Source organism: Gossypium hirsutum, chromosome A10, assembly GCF_007990345.1.
Source record: "Gossypium hirsutum isolate 1008001.06 chromosome A10, Gossypium_hirsutum_v2.1, whole genome shotgun sequence".
NCBI lineage: Eukaryota > Viridiplantae > Streptophyta > Magnoliopsida > Malvales > Malvaceae > Gossypium > Gossypium hirsutum.
Window position 1 is genome coordinate 113906441 of NC_053433.1, and position 14845 is coordinate 113921285.

General features: G+C 28.8%; 2 protein-coding genes and 1 pseudogene across 2 annotated transcripts; 2 read left to right on the forward strand and 1 right to left on the reverse strand.

The window, feature by feature from the left end:
• Nucleotides 1-759: 759 nt before the first annotated feature.
• On the forward strand, nucleotides 760-1376 carry LOC107896186 (RING-H2 finger protein ATL52). The gene has a single exon (XM_016821296.2). It carries the CDS (start codon nucleotides 823-825, stop codon nucleotides 1354-1356), a length of 534 nt encoding a protein of 177 aa, XP_016676785.1. The 5' UTR covers nucleotides 760-822; the 3' UTR covers nucleotides 1357-1376.
• A 6079-nt stretch (nucleotides 1377-7455) lies between these two features.
• LOC107897829 (uncharacterized) lies at nucleotides 7456-8795 on the forward strand. Its single transcript, XM_016823411.2, has one exon. The coding sequence runs from the start codon at nucleotides 7720-7722 to the stop codon at nucleotides 8509-8511; it is 792 nt and encodes a 263-aa protein (XP_016678900.1). The 5' UTR covers nucleotides 7456-7719; the 3' UTR covers nucleotides 8512-8795.
• A 2214-nt stretch (nucleotides 8796-11009) lies between these two features.
• LOC107897830 (geranylgeranyl transferase type-1 subunit beta-like) lies at nucleotides 11010-14391 on the reverse strand (annotated as a pseudogene).
• Between the last annotated feature and the right edge of the window lie 454 nt (nucleotides 14392-14845).

The window sequence follows — 14845 nt, forward strand, 5'->3', positions numbered from 1 at the left end:
CTGGCTCGAAATATAGACTTAAAATTTTATCTAAGCTTACAAATATTTGTAAATGATTAACCTAAGTTAATTTTAGGCCCGTCCATATTATTTTTGAAAATTTTAAAAATATTTATATTATTTTTAATAATTTAATATTTTTCATTTATTAAAATTTTATATATAAACATCCTATCATTTTTTTAATATTTACATTATAGTATTATATATTACTATAGATTTAGTTTTTTGTGTTAAAAATTATATAATACATAAAAATAGAAAAGGAGCTGGTTCAGATTGGACTCAAACTTTAAATGTTCGAGCCTAAGCTTGACTAATATTTTAAATGGACCTAATTTTTTTGTTCAAGCTCGTTTTTCGAACCTAATATTCTTTTTCAAGCCTTCCTAAATTTTGGGTAAGCCTTTGAGCTTGGATAGGTATCCTGGCCCATTAACATCTCTACAACTGATGAAAATATGAAAGTGACTAAATTTATGTTAAATTAAAATCTATAGACAATCATAAATTCGAGCATAGTAGAGGGACCAAAATCAAATTTGACATTTTTCTTCTAAATTCTTAGTCTCTAAATTATTGGGCTTGGGGTTTAGCATGTGGCTGCATGGGCCTCAAATAAGTTTTCATATAAAGTCAAAATTGATTAATAATGTACCTTTCACTAATCTTTATAATATACTTCGTAGTACAATGTTAATCTTTACAATCATCGACCAAAGCAATGCCTACCTCAAATAAATTCTTTCTATTCAAATCTCTACAACATTTTTCCACTTCTTCCATGGGAGACGATCTCTACAACATTTTTCCACTTCTTCCATGGGAGACGACGATGCTTTCAATCTCCAAAACACCAGATTATCCATCATTCTAGTCGGTTTTGGATCGGCGGCCTTAGTCATAACAATCTACCATTGCATCGCCACGGGATGGTGCCACCAATTCCGTAATAATCGAGGCCAAACATCGCAACAACCACAACTCGATCATCATCATCGTCTTCACCATCATCAACAACAACAAAGTGTGTACGGACATGAAATGTTGGATATTGTGAGCTTTGAGAATTCAACGGCCGAACTCATCCCTGCCCATAAGTACCAAAAGGGAACAGGTTTGGTCGACGACGATGGGATGTGCTCAGTGTGTTTGTCACAATTTGAAGAAGGCGAAGAGTTGAGGACGTTACCGGAATGTTTGCATTCTTACCATGCACCGTGTATAGATATGTGGCTTTGTTCGCATTCAAGTTGTCCTATGTGCCGTACCGATGCCACGCCGTTGCCGCAAATATCTCACCTTCAGTCGGATTCGGGTTTTGTGCGTTTGGATATAGACAGGTATGTTGCTTAATATTGTACAATCCCGGATATTGTGATCACTTAAAAAGTTGATTGTGTTTATCTAACCATTGCAACACTCAAAGTGCAAATAATGTCTGATATTTCATTATGTTACAGTTTTACCCAAATTATGATTTTGATTTTTTTTTTATTATGTTCAAGTTTAGAATTTTGTTCTCCTAATATAATTTGATCATTTCAAAAATTTTTTAGTTTTCTTTTTCTCGGAAATTATAAAGTTGTAAGCTAATACAACAAAAAGTTACATTTTAGACCTCTAAAATTTTAAAATTTAAATCTAACCTCCCCAATATAAATTTTGTGACTTCACTGTTGTATTCAGGTTAAAATATTGAACTGAATTTTTTTAAATAACATTCCTTCTAACTTATTATGCTAACATGATTTCTTTTATTAGATAGGTGTTTTTAATAAATAAATAAAAATTCACTTTAGCATTTTTAACTAGAATAGTTAATAAAATTTCATGTTAATATTCTTAATTAAAATAGTTAATATTATTAATTATTTTGACTAACTAAAGATATTTAAAAGTAGAATAACTAAATTATACAATTTTTTATGCAAAAAATTATGCCAAATTATAGGGATTAAATCCCTAATTTGATTATAACAGAGTGACTAAATCAGAATTTTACCAAGGGAATTGTGTAAAGGGACGAGTCTTTACAAAATTAAACATCAAATTAAGCATAAGATGGGAAGAAAATAGAGGAAGAGGGGTAAATTGGTAAAAAAGGAGGTAAAAGGATTTCTAAGAAATATATAGTTATGAAAACATCTTATTATCTTTTACTGGTTGAAATTAGTGTTAAAAAATCAATCAAATTTCACAAATTCTTGATTCATATAAAAAAAATTTACGAGATTCGATCAAAACGTCAAGTAACAACTCGATTAAAACCCCACTAAAGAAAGATCCAAAACTTTGGGTCTAGAATTAAAGACTTGTGTCACCACATCACGCTAACAAATACCCTCACCATTTCACTCTGGGACGATCACAAAATTGCTTCTCTCCAGCCACCAATTGAGAGAGTACATGTGAGGTGTCTTTAAAATTTAGAGGGGATGTTACGTACTTACTCTAAAAAAGAGTGAAAAGAAGGACTAATAACTCTGAAAAAGGAATTGAGAGAAGATAAAAGAAAGCCTTGGAACAAGTCGATGAACCTCTCAATGAGACGAAGACGGAAACGTCATTTCAATGGTAAACTAGTACTCCTATCACTAGGTCCACCCTTGGAACCATCGCACCACTAAATTATCATTGCAATAAGAAACTAATACTTAGGGAGAAGGGAAACAAATAAAGAGGAAGCGAGGAAGCGAGGGAGAAGGGAAATAAATTTTATTTATTTTTCGAAAAATATTTTTTTGTACAAATTATGTCTAACATAGTCGTTATTCATAGTAGCTTTCTTTCGCTCACATTATATTTGGAAACTATAAATTTAACTAATAATTATTTTGTTGGAATAGTTTTTTTTTATAAAAATACTTACTGGTAGAAAAAATTTTATGAACTAATTAATAAGAGATCTCTCTATTTTTATTGTTAAAAGGAAATAAAAGAAAATAATAAACAAAGGAGTTTATGAAGCAATTTACCCTATTTAAAATTTGGTGGCGGCACCATTTCTTTAAGCTACCAATCAAAATGAAAAATTTACTAATCAAATCCCTAAATATTTTAGATAATCAATTTTCAATTTAGTGCCGCCAATATTTAGACAACACCGTCAGAACATTATAACAAATACCTATTTTCGTAATTAATCTATTTTTCATACCATTTTTATTATTTTTATATTATTTAGATAAAAAAAATCAAGATTATATAAGTGTGTAAACCTAACTTAGTTCTACACGGTTTTGGCTTTCATTAATTTTTTATCCATTATTATGTAATTATGTTTAATTGCCATTTAAAAGTTGGCTTTCACATTTAATGGCTGTATCATAGACATTTAAATGATAATAAATGTTTTGGATATTAATAGACGAAAAAGTTATGAACTGGATTCTAACTCGTTTTACACTAATATAAGTAAATTCTTCTTTATATATATATGTGGTATGATAGATTTAATCTCTAATATTTACTTTTTTTTTATTTTTGACCCTAATTTTCTTTTATCATTTCAGCCCTCAACTTTTAAAAATAGTCAAATCACTTTTTTTAATCGGAAAAGTTGACTAGCCCAATAATATTTTACCAACACTAACATGACAAGTTACGTGATAGTCCTCATATACTTCATAAAAAATTAAAAATAATAAAAATATTTTTAAAAATTCAACAAATTTCAAATAAATTCATATTTTTTATTAACCTTTTCCCTATATAGTTAAATCTAGAAAAATTAAATAAATAAATAAATTTCCTAAATAATGAAAGCCTAGAAATAAAACATGTTTGATTCATAAAATTTAATAAGAAGGAATCATTTTGACAAGAGCTGTTTCACTTAAATTCTTTGGTGGAATGAATATGATGCTACCTTTTAACTAATCTTTGTCCTTAATTAGGGGAAAAATCTTACCTAAAAAGATTAATTTCTTTTTTTAAATCTTTTTTTATTACTTTATATAAATAATGTTTTGACTATATTTACTTTTTTTTGATATAATGTCGAGAATTACTCATAATATGTTTTAATATACTCGAATCCACGTCTTTCTATACTAATAATAATGTTAATGCTAATCGAACTAAGACTTAATAATATAAAGCATCAAATATTCAAATACAAAAGAAAACAATAAAATCAATAATTAAATCATTTTTATTTATCAATACATATAAATATTAAATGGGAGTTAAACAATTTTTTTTTATATTTTATTTTTTCTTGGATTTCAGAATCATCCCATGTGAAATTTGCGAAAAACCATGAAGGAAGACAGAAATTCCCATATCAACTTTCTACCCCCTTTTTTTTTAAAAAAAAGAAAATTAAAATTTAATTGTTTGTGTATGGGGAAAGTGAGATCAAAATCTGATTTTTCACTTGGCTTCTTTTGAAACTTGTGCTCTTAAAATATAGGCTACACACACATACTTGTTCCATGCTTTTTTTTTTTCTTCAATTTTGATTATTGAATTTATGTATTTTTTTTTGTAAGTTTAGAGTTTGAATTTTAACATTATATATATATTCTTTGGCCTTTTAATATCTAATAATTATATTAGGGTGTTTAAGGGTGAAATTGAATTGAAAAATTACAAAAAATTAAAAAAATTGAGGCAAAAATGTAATTTTTTCATATATTAATTTATAATTTCATCAATTATAATAAGAAGGTACGGGTGTATATATTTGAAAACTTTGAATTCTGGGATAGTTCTTTAAGTTTCAAAATACTTCCTTTCTTAGTTATACCTAAAGTGGGTCTCCTTCCTTAAAATAATTTCTAAGTACGGTTTTCTTATTATTAATAATAATATTTAAAATAATAAATAAATTTAAATATCATGTATTAAATTATAATTAAAATTTAAAACTAAAACCTCAACACAAACCACAAAATAATATAATTACATGCAACAATCATACATATATCATATCATTATTATATAAATGAAAGGTATCGAAACATTGAATTCCAAAATATTTATTTAATTATTAGCCTATAATTATGCTACCTTAATTTAATTACATTATATAAAATTTTAATTTAATTATAATAATATATATCTCATCATTTATCACATCATTTAATAGTTTAATTTACATTATGAAAAAAAACTTGATATCTTTTAAATAAGATTTTGGATATAAATCGCGGGGAAAAAAACATTGGTCTTTATTTTGGGTTTAATCCGTTTGATATCAAATTTAATTCAGATTTAATATAATTATCGAACATTGAAACTAAAATAACATTATTTTTCAAAATAAATTATATTATTTTAAAAATTTTTAATTTTTATATGAAAAAAATACAGGTACATAATAGTATATCAAAGTTTTTATAAATATAATTATTACATAATTTTATTTTTTTCATAATTTAATATATAATAAAATTGAGGAAATAATTAAATTGAATTCCAGGTAACTAGGGAATTTATTAACCTATAATAAATTGAATCCACTTCGTTTTTACGAAATAACCCTTGTAAAATAAATAAATGGAATCCTAAAGAATAAGTTGAGAAAGGGGTAGAAAAGTAAAAAGGAAGAAATGAAAGGCCAATGAAAGGTTACTGTCCTTTTTATTGTGAAGCCATGTGAGGATCCCTCGAAGCCAGCGACCTCTCAACCATATAATTACAAATCAATTTTGCTCATCTCTCTTCTTTTATCTTTTCCCTGTGGCCCATTTTATTTTTTTATTTTTCAGTTTTGTCAAATAATATCGAATTTTCCAATAATTTATTAAATGGGTCGAATTTTTCAACTCTGAAATAAGAGGATAATGTGCTTTAGCGCACTCGAATTACTTCTTCTTGCACTGATAATAATGTTGATGCTATTTGAGTTAAAACTTAATCGATAAATTTATTAAATTTATTCATCTTTATGATTGGGTAATCTAAATTTGATTAGGTCAATTAATATTTTTTTATAATTTTGTTAAAAAAATTTCTTTTATTTAATTTTTAGTAATTTTTATTAATATTTTAGACAAGAAAATTTTAAAATGTTTTTAATGTATGCATTAGAAAATTATATACTAAATCCCTATCTAATATAAATTAATAATATGTTCCATAAAAGAAAGTAAATAATAATATGTAAAAATAAAAGTAATTTATATTATAAAGTTAATGAGTCGTCATAATATGGCTTTATAGAATAAAAATCATTTTCAACATTAATATGTTTTCCTTTACTTGAATATAGTAATAATTTTGAGGGCTACTTCGTTATTAGATGTGTTTATGGACCAGGCCACGTCGAGACTCGAATTTTTAAAAAAAAATTAAGTTTAGACTCGATTTTGGACCAACCCAACTTACCAAAAAAACTCATTTCACTATTCAAAAAATAATAGATTATTAAGAATTATATTTTTAATTGATATTTTATATACTTTTATAATTAAATTTAATTTTTTTTAAATTATTATTTAAATTGAATTCGGGCCAAACCGAGTTGTCCCGAGGTGAAAAAAATCCTTGTTCAAGCTCAACCCTAGTTGGGTTGGACTTATTGAGCTGGGTGGACTATCCGACCCTTAGAGAAAAGTATATGTTAGGAGAAAAGTATTGTAGTACAGTATGTAGAACTTCAATACCCATGGATGTTAGGTTCTAGGTAATGAATTTTAGCTAAGTACTTATTTGTTTATTGATCCAATCAAGTCATTTGATAGGGAGAACTCGACACCACTAAATATTAAGTCACTAAAAAATCCTCCATTATTACCACATTCAAAGCAATATGTAGGATACTATTCAACGTAAATGAGAAATGAGTAAATGAGAATGCCTATTTATTAGATTTAGGGTTAGGCTTTCGTTAATAACATAATCTTGATATTTATGGATGACGAATTTTTATTTCCCTATTCAAATAATGATTCAACGATTGCGATTTACACTTTAAAAATTTAAAAATACCTCGATATCCTATTCAAATATTATTCTAGTTTAAAATTTTCAAAAAAATTTACATAGATCCCAATGAGAGGAGAAAAAATTGGTGGCATAACACACCTAATTAAAGTTTCGACACCCATAAATGTAAAGATAACATTAAAAATATATTCCAAAAATAAAATAATAACACTTATTTTGATAAAAAAATCAGAATATTCAAATAAAAACCCATTAAAATTATAATATATATTTTGGATAACTTGTTTCTTAAAAAATATTGTAGTTATTTCACCAAAAAAAAATATTGTAGTTATCTACAAAAGTACGTACGTGATTCAGAGGTTCATGTGGTTTTTATTTTTTGTTTTTATTTTCTACTTTATTTTTTAAAAATAAAAATACTGTTTTTTCTTTTAAAAAAAAAGCTTTTTTTCATAATCATCTTAATGATTAAAATAGTGTGATTTTCAGTGAAAAGAGATAACCTTTTAGATTAAATTAATTAATTATTTTATTTTAACAAAAGGGTTTTAGAATTTAGAGCAAACACTATTATTTTTGCAGGTAAAAAAGCTGAAGGCTATGTTTCTATTCTAATGCTTTTGATGCCAAAAAAAGAAAAGTTAGAAAATTGAAAGCTTTGATATCATTTAACTCACTTTGTGGGTAGTGATGTTTCATCTTTCTGGTCAAAGTTCATATCTTTAACTTCTTATTGCATTCTGGGTTTTTTTTTCTTTTCTTCATTTGTTGGATTAATGAATAGGTGTTTTTTTTTGGTTTGATTTTGTGATGTGAAAAATGAAATCTTTGAGCAGTGTAGGGCTTGGTTTAAGCATAGTATTTTGTTGCCTTTTTTTAGCTTTGATTATTGAGTTATATTACTTGTTATGGTGGAAGAAGAGATTAACAAGCACAAGGGATATTGAAAATGATTACAACAATCCAGCAAGTGAGCTCTTTTATATGTTTTGTTGGAAGAAGACAGCTTTGAATCCTCAAGAAATTAGATTCCAAGATCAACAACAAGACCAAGATTTGTTCTTCAAGCCCTTTGATGATGGTGTTGATGATGATGATGATGAGGATGGTGATGATGATGTGATAGGTCCAAGAAGGTTATTATTCACAATCATTGAAGAAACAAAAGAAGATTTAGAATCAGAAGAAGGTAAATCCAAGAAAGGGAGGAGTTTAAGTGATGTGTTGTTGAATGTTGAAACACCATATTTAACCCCACTTGCTTCACCACCATTTTTAACACCTCCACTTACACCATTAGAAGCTTCATGTTATAGTCACCATGGATTCAACAACCCTTTGTTTGAATCAACTTCATTTGCAGATTTAAATACTTTAATGAAGCCACCATCATCATCACCTCCCCCAAAGTTCAAGTTCTTACAAGAAGCTGAAGAGAAACTTCGTAGGAAGATGACATTCATGGGACAAGTTCATAACAATGGGGGTGATGATGGTCATCTTTCTCCTACATTGAAGCATCTTAAAGATGAAGAAGATGGGTCATTTATCACTATCATTGTTGATAAGAACAAAGAAAACAGGGTTTTGAAAAATCACAATCAAAGGTAACTTTTCGTCTTCGTTCTTCTTCTTCTTCGTCTTCACCAGCAATGGCTATTTCCATTTCAATTAACAATATTTTTAGAGTTTTTTTTTTGTGACCAACCAAAAGTTAAAACTAAAAATTCCCAATTTTTTTTAGTTGGAGGGGGATTAGTGGGGGTTTTTTTGTTTTTATTTCAATCTCCATTGTCTCCTTAGCTGTTTGGTACTTTGTATTCATTTCTATGAATGAATTCATTGTACTGATGTTCTTTCTTCAGATTTGCATTCTAAATCTCTTTGGATGTTTATTATTGTTAGTTTTATTTTTTTTAAAACAAAATTTGTATTTAAAATTGTCAGTGTGGAGTAATTTAGGGAATTGATTTAATCCGAAAACGTGTAGGAGTTAATTACATTTTATTTTGATTAAAAGAAATGAATAAATTAATTCATGATCTTTACATCAAAAAGTAAATTGATGATTTTATTTTCATTGTGATTAATTAAATAATCAAATAATTACAAGTCAATTACAAGTGGTGTACTATGTCTACTTTATTCTAATGTGCAATAATAAATTTTTAAAAGTAAAAATAGATAATTTTTTTAATAAAAAGACTAATTTAATTTTAATTTAATATATAAAAATACAATCTTACTCTCCATGGCATTTTTGGAAACATTATTGTTAATCTATGATAATATTCTTCAGTTGGATGATTATTTGATTATTGTTTACTCCATTTAGAAAAATGGGTACATGGTGTAATAATGACCATCCGATAAAAAAAAATTAAAAAATGTAAATGAAAGTGGTATATAGATTGAATAAAAAATAGACAAGAATTTAAACTGATATTAGCTTTGATTTATTGGTTTAGTCCCTTCAATCAGGTTAATTAAAATATAAATTAATTTTATATATTATGTAAATATTAAATATAATAATTAATTAACACATATTTGGTCTAATGCATATTTTTTAATATATAAAAAAAGAAAAAGAAAAAATTTCATAATTTTCAAAAATAAAAAAGTAAATTATATATATAAAAAAATCTTTTTTGAAGTTAATGAATTCTCTTTTGGATTGAATTGGACATACCATCAATTCCCAATTGAACTGACTAGTTCCCATTGGGTCAAAATTGGATTTTGATAAATGTGCTATATAAACATATACCTTATAAAATATAATTAATTTTATTCTTACATTTTGAAAAACCATACCATAATCCAAACCAATATCACGTATCAACTGGACTTGTTATAAAGTTCAGCTGACACTAGATCTGAATTACCCTAAGTAAAAGAAGGAAAAAAAAGAAAAAGAAAAAGAAAAAAAGAAATACAAATATCATATATGATTTTTTTTAAAAAAAAAATTAAGGTTGGGCTGTTTCCAAAAGGACAAAGCAATGAAATTGCCCGTGAATGTACCATGTAAGTGGGCAACAGTGACAAAAAAGCAAACCCACCTTCAAATATCATTACCTATTTGACATCCCACCTTTTTTTTTTTTTAACCCCAATTCCTCGTCACAATCATCAATTCATGCTTTTTTTTCTTCTTTTTCCATCAAAGGCCTTCAATATGTTATTAATGACCCGTACAATCTGATACGACCCATACATTTCATCTTAAAACCAATACATGTCAAATTACATTTTACCCCTCTATTCAAAAAATAAATAAATTAATCTATGTACGTTAAATGAAATAGCAAACTGATCTTTTTTCATTAAAAATTTTATCCATTTTTACTGTTAAAAACTAGTGTGACTAATAAAATAACCAGATAATTACACGTCACAAGGACTAGTTTTTAATGGTAAAAATTAATGAAATTTTTAATAGGACCGGTTAACTCTTTCATTGAAGAGGATAATGTGTGATTTACCTATTTTTTGAATAAAGGAAACAACATACAATCAAACAGCTAGTAAAAAGGCCTCCATGATTCTTTTACCCCAATACATACCAACATGATTCTTTTACCCCAATACATACCAACAGAAATCATGTGGTGAGAATGTCTTTTCACCACATCGAGGGTTCGATGTGGCGAGAATGACTTCTCACGGCACTAAAGCCTTTGTCATTGTCTTTTTATGGTAAGAAGGTTGGAAAATTGGACAGATCAAAGATGATCAGTGCAGTGATGCAACACCTTGATCTGTCTAGAAAAGATAATGAAATTGCAGTAATAACTAATGTGAAATATGAATGAAAGCAATAACACCAACAGGTTCAACCTAAGAGATTACAGCCGTGGATGAGAGATGCATATGTGACAATACGGGGATATTATGAAGGATGAGCAATGTGATCAAATATCGAACTAATTAGGGATGACTTATTATACAAAGTTATAATTTTAATATGTGGATCTCGCCATCCTCTGAGCTTTACATATTGAATGTAGTAAAAATAACTACCAAGTTCAAGTTTGCTTAACCGCATATAGCTTCACTCCATGGATACAAACCAATAGGTTTTAGAATCGAAAAACAAGAAAAGATGAACACGAACTACCAAGGCCAATATGTAAACACGGTGTGCACTATCAAAGGTGCAATGGAATTCAAGGTACATGAACTGCAAACACAATGAAGTGAAAAAAAAAAAAAAATGGTGCTAAATTATACATATGGCAGTAAGATCAGTCATCCCAAGTTCAGCACAGAGTGGATTCAAGCCAGGCTCTTCCAAAAGGCTGAACGCAGTATATCCGTAGTAGGCATGATATATATCAGGTAGGTCCCCAGGATACTTGCTGAAACCTCCGAACTGATACAAATAAGATTAGAAAAACGAATATAATTGACAGTCTGATCGATAAAAATCTCGAGAGAGAAGGGTTATTATATCAATAACAATTCAGATTGCCTTAAATCTCAAGCAACCAGTTTCTTGCCTTCCATGGATCATGAGGCTATTCCATTACTTAAAATTTAAATGCAAATGGCATGTTTTGACAAAAGACTAAACAACCCATGAAGCGATATTTAGATGAGGGATCTTTTGAATGCATGCTAAATTTTGATCAAGAGCCAAGATGTAGTATCAGCACCTCAGACTGACAAGTCAGCAAAAATCTGTGTAGAGCAATCTTGTCAATGAATTTGTAGCCCCCTAAGATCCTCAAGACTGCCCCAATCCTTCACAAGAATATCATTTCATCAAAAGAAAGGTAGTTTATACCATGACACAAATAAATGTTTTCCTTATGCTTACCAAAATGCATAGCATGTATCACTAGGTTTTATTGGCTCTGCCTTGAAATCCACCATCAATGGCCTGCCTCTGTTGAGAGAAGAAAGGAAAAGAGAGAAGATGAGTTCATTCTTAGGGCAAAAAGAAGGCAGTACGTTACTTAACAAGCAACTCAAAAATCAAGTTTTGCTATGCTATTAGCACTTTAAGCTCTTAAAACGGCCTTTTCGGGGTCCACTGTCAACTTCTATATATTAAGCTAAAAACTAAATCTTCCTGGCATGGTAAATGATATACTAAATGATAGAAGTAAACCTGCATACACCAATCCAGCAATAATGGCACATTTATGACAGAAGATGTTACAGTTTTTGACAGAAGATCATCTTCAATGTACCCCATTAACCGAAGAGATGCCACAGCACAATATGTACCACCTCCTGCATCAATAAGGTTTTGTTGTTGGTATTATCATTGAACCGAACAGAATCACGAACTAAAGAAATATAGACCGGGTCTGTTTCAAAAGAAACTTTTCCTAGTAAAATATAAACCCACCAGCAAATAATATTCAGCAATATGATAATTTGATAAAAGTAGTTTGAGGAGAAAAATTAACTGGCATCAGTTAAGTATGAAAAGTCATGCTCAGCGGACTTTGTTTAAAAAATCAATGACAACTATGAGCAACAAGAAAGTAGCAACAAAACAGTGATCACACCTGCTCTAGATACACAAAGTTGACAGAACATAAACCAGTAATTAGATGAAATATTATTTAACTCACCATGTGATTCTAAACCAGGCATCAAGCCAAAACCACCGTCATAAGACTGAAAGAACAAAATCATGTCTACTTCAGTATATAAGGCATAACATATGCAGAACATAAAGATAAAATTAAAGCTTTGATAATTGAGCACTTCAATGCAGGCACACCTGGCATTTTAAAATGTATTCCTTGGCTTTCTCCCTATCCATGCCACTCCAATCCTCCAGCATAAAACAGGTAGCAGCTGATACATCAATTAGCTAAACCGAGATTTCATTATGGAGAATTTGAAATGATATATATCAAATTGTAACTGGGTAATGCTTTCAGTTCTTACCAGCACAATATACAAATCGAAGATCTGTCTCGGCACCAACATCCACTGGCATAAAACTGCAAGATTTAAAAAAAAAAAAAAATCAGTTTCATGCATCTGTGTACAAGATCTATCACATGAAAATTCAAAAGGAAGAAGAAACAAAATTGGTTTAAATGACATGTTTTCCTTTCCCTTTCTATTCTTTGGTCATGCACAATAAAATTGTCAAGATATACTGATTGTCTTTGTAAACAATATGCATAGATGGACTTCAACAAAAATAATCAATTAATAGAAATCACTACGAAGCATCAAAAGCAGATTTTTTTCTGTCATAGGATTTGAGAACAATACGTTGAAGCATACCTTCCATCAGGCTGTTGAAGATTCCTCAATGATATCAATATTGATTCTTTGTCTATGGTCAAGAGATTAAAGCCAACTGTCTTTAGTATGGCTAGGGCGCAATACGTGCTTGCCAAGTGACCAGCATTACGAGCTGAAATCTACGTGCAGAAATCAGAATAAAAGATTAAACTAAACAATCAAGACAATAATAACAAAACGGCAATACAGTGATTTTTCTCAAACCCCGTTTCCATCTGGAGGGAACTGTGAAGTTCTAGAACCATGAAATCCATAAAATTGACCTACATGAAAATCAGATTTCCTTTTAGGAAATATCTTCCTTCTATATATCAAAAGCACAATGGAGCATCAAAACAGAACAAAAATAAAACAATATTTTTAAGCAAATGGCCAAACCATTTTTCAATTGGGCTCGACTTCTCGGATGAGCTTGAAATGATAAAACCCAATCGGCAACTCTGTCCTTATCAACCTAAAACATACGCAAACCAGAATCAACAAATATTTCAAAAAGTTCCTTTTTTCCAAGTACATCTAATTAACAATTTATAATCAAATTGTCTTGAGAATGAGGATTCTTTTACTTACTAATTCACTAGAAAAGATGATTAAAATAAGAAAATTAATATAAAAAATTCTAAAACTATTAGTACTTTTGTTGAATGTATAAATGAACCTAATTCGCTATTGCAATCAATCAAAAATCTTCATAAACTAAAAATTAAAATTTTACTAAGTAAAATGAATGATTACTTTGTAATGAACTCAAATTTAGCTATTTTAACTTCAAATCAGAATTTCTACTATGTCCTTAACCTAAAATTTCTAAAACAGCAAATTCTAAATACAGAACAATTAAAAGCTTACGCGATCTAAGGCTCGGAGGAGGTGAAGGCCAGAGATAGTGAAAAACGCAAGAGTGAGGCGATTGATCTCCTGTGATTGATAGTGATGGGGCATCAAATTGTACATCATCTCCAAGAACGCCACGTGGCGATCTCTGTCGAAGTACGGGAGCGGCGGCGATATCGATGACGGCGACGGCGTTCCTTCTTCGTCTTCTTCTTCTCCGATGTCGAAATCCAATGGGTTCCACTCTCTCGTCGCCATTCCCTTTCCGCTTTTGTGATTTTCTTTTTGAAAAGAATTCTGTTTTTTTTTTTTAAGTCTTACTTAATGTACTTTGACTCTTTAATTGAAGATAAATTTTTGTCTCTTTAACCATTTTTTTTCCATTAAAAAAATATTTTCATTTGGCCAAGAGAAAATATTTTTTTCATACTTCTCATAGATTTGAAGAAAAAACAACTGATGATATGATGATTTTAAAAAAAAAAATTCCTTATTAAAAAAAATCCTCTAAATGTCATATTATATATGCAACTTGTTTAGCAATTTAAATAAAAATTATATATGAAAATGACTTAAAATTTACCGTGTTTATAGATGTCATCTTACATATTGACGGTGATCTAATGATGAGACAATCAGTGGCGTATCTAAGGGGCTAGTAGGATTTCTGGTCCCACTAAAATAGAAAATTGTTTATTTAGGATATTTAGAAATTTTAAAATTTTAAATTAGTAAATGTAAAATTACACATTGACTCTCCTTAAAAATGATAAAAAAATTAATTTTATCCTTTAAAAATTATAAAGATATAGCCTATTAAAAATTAAAA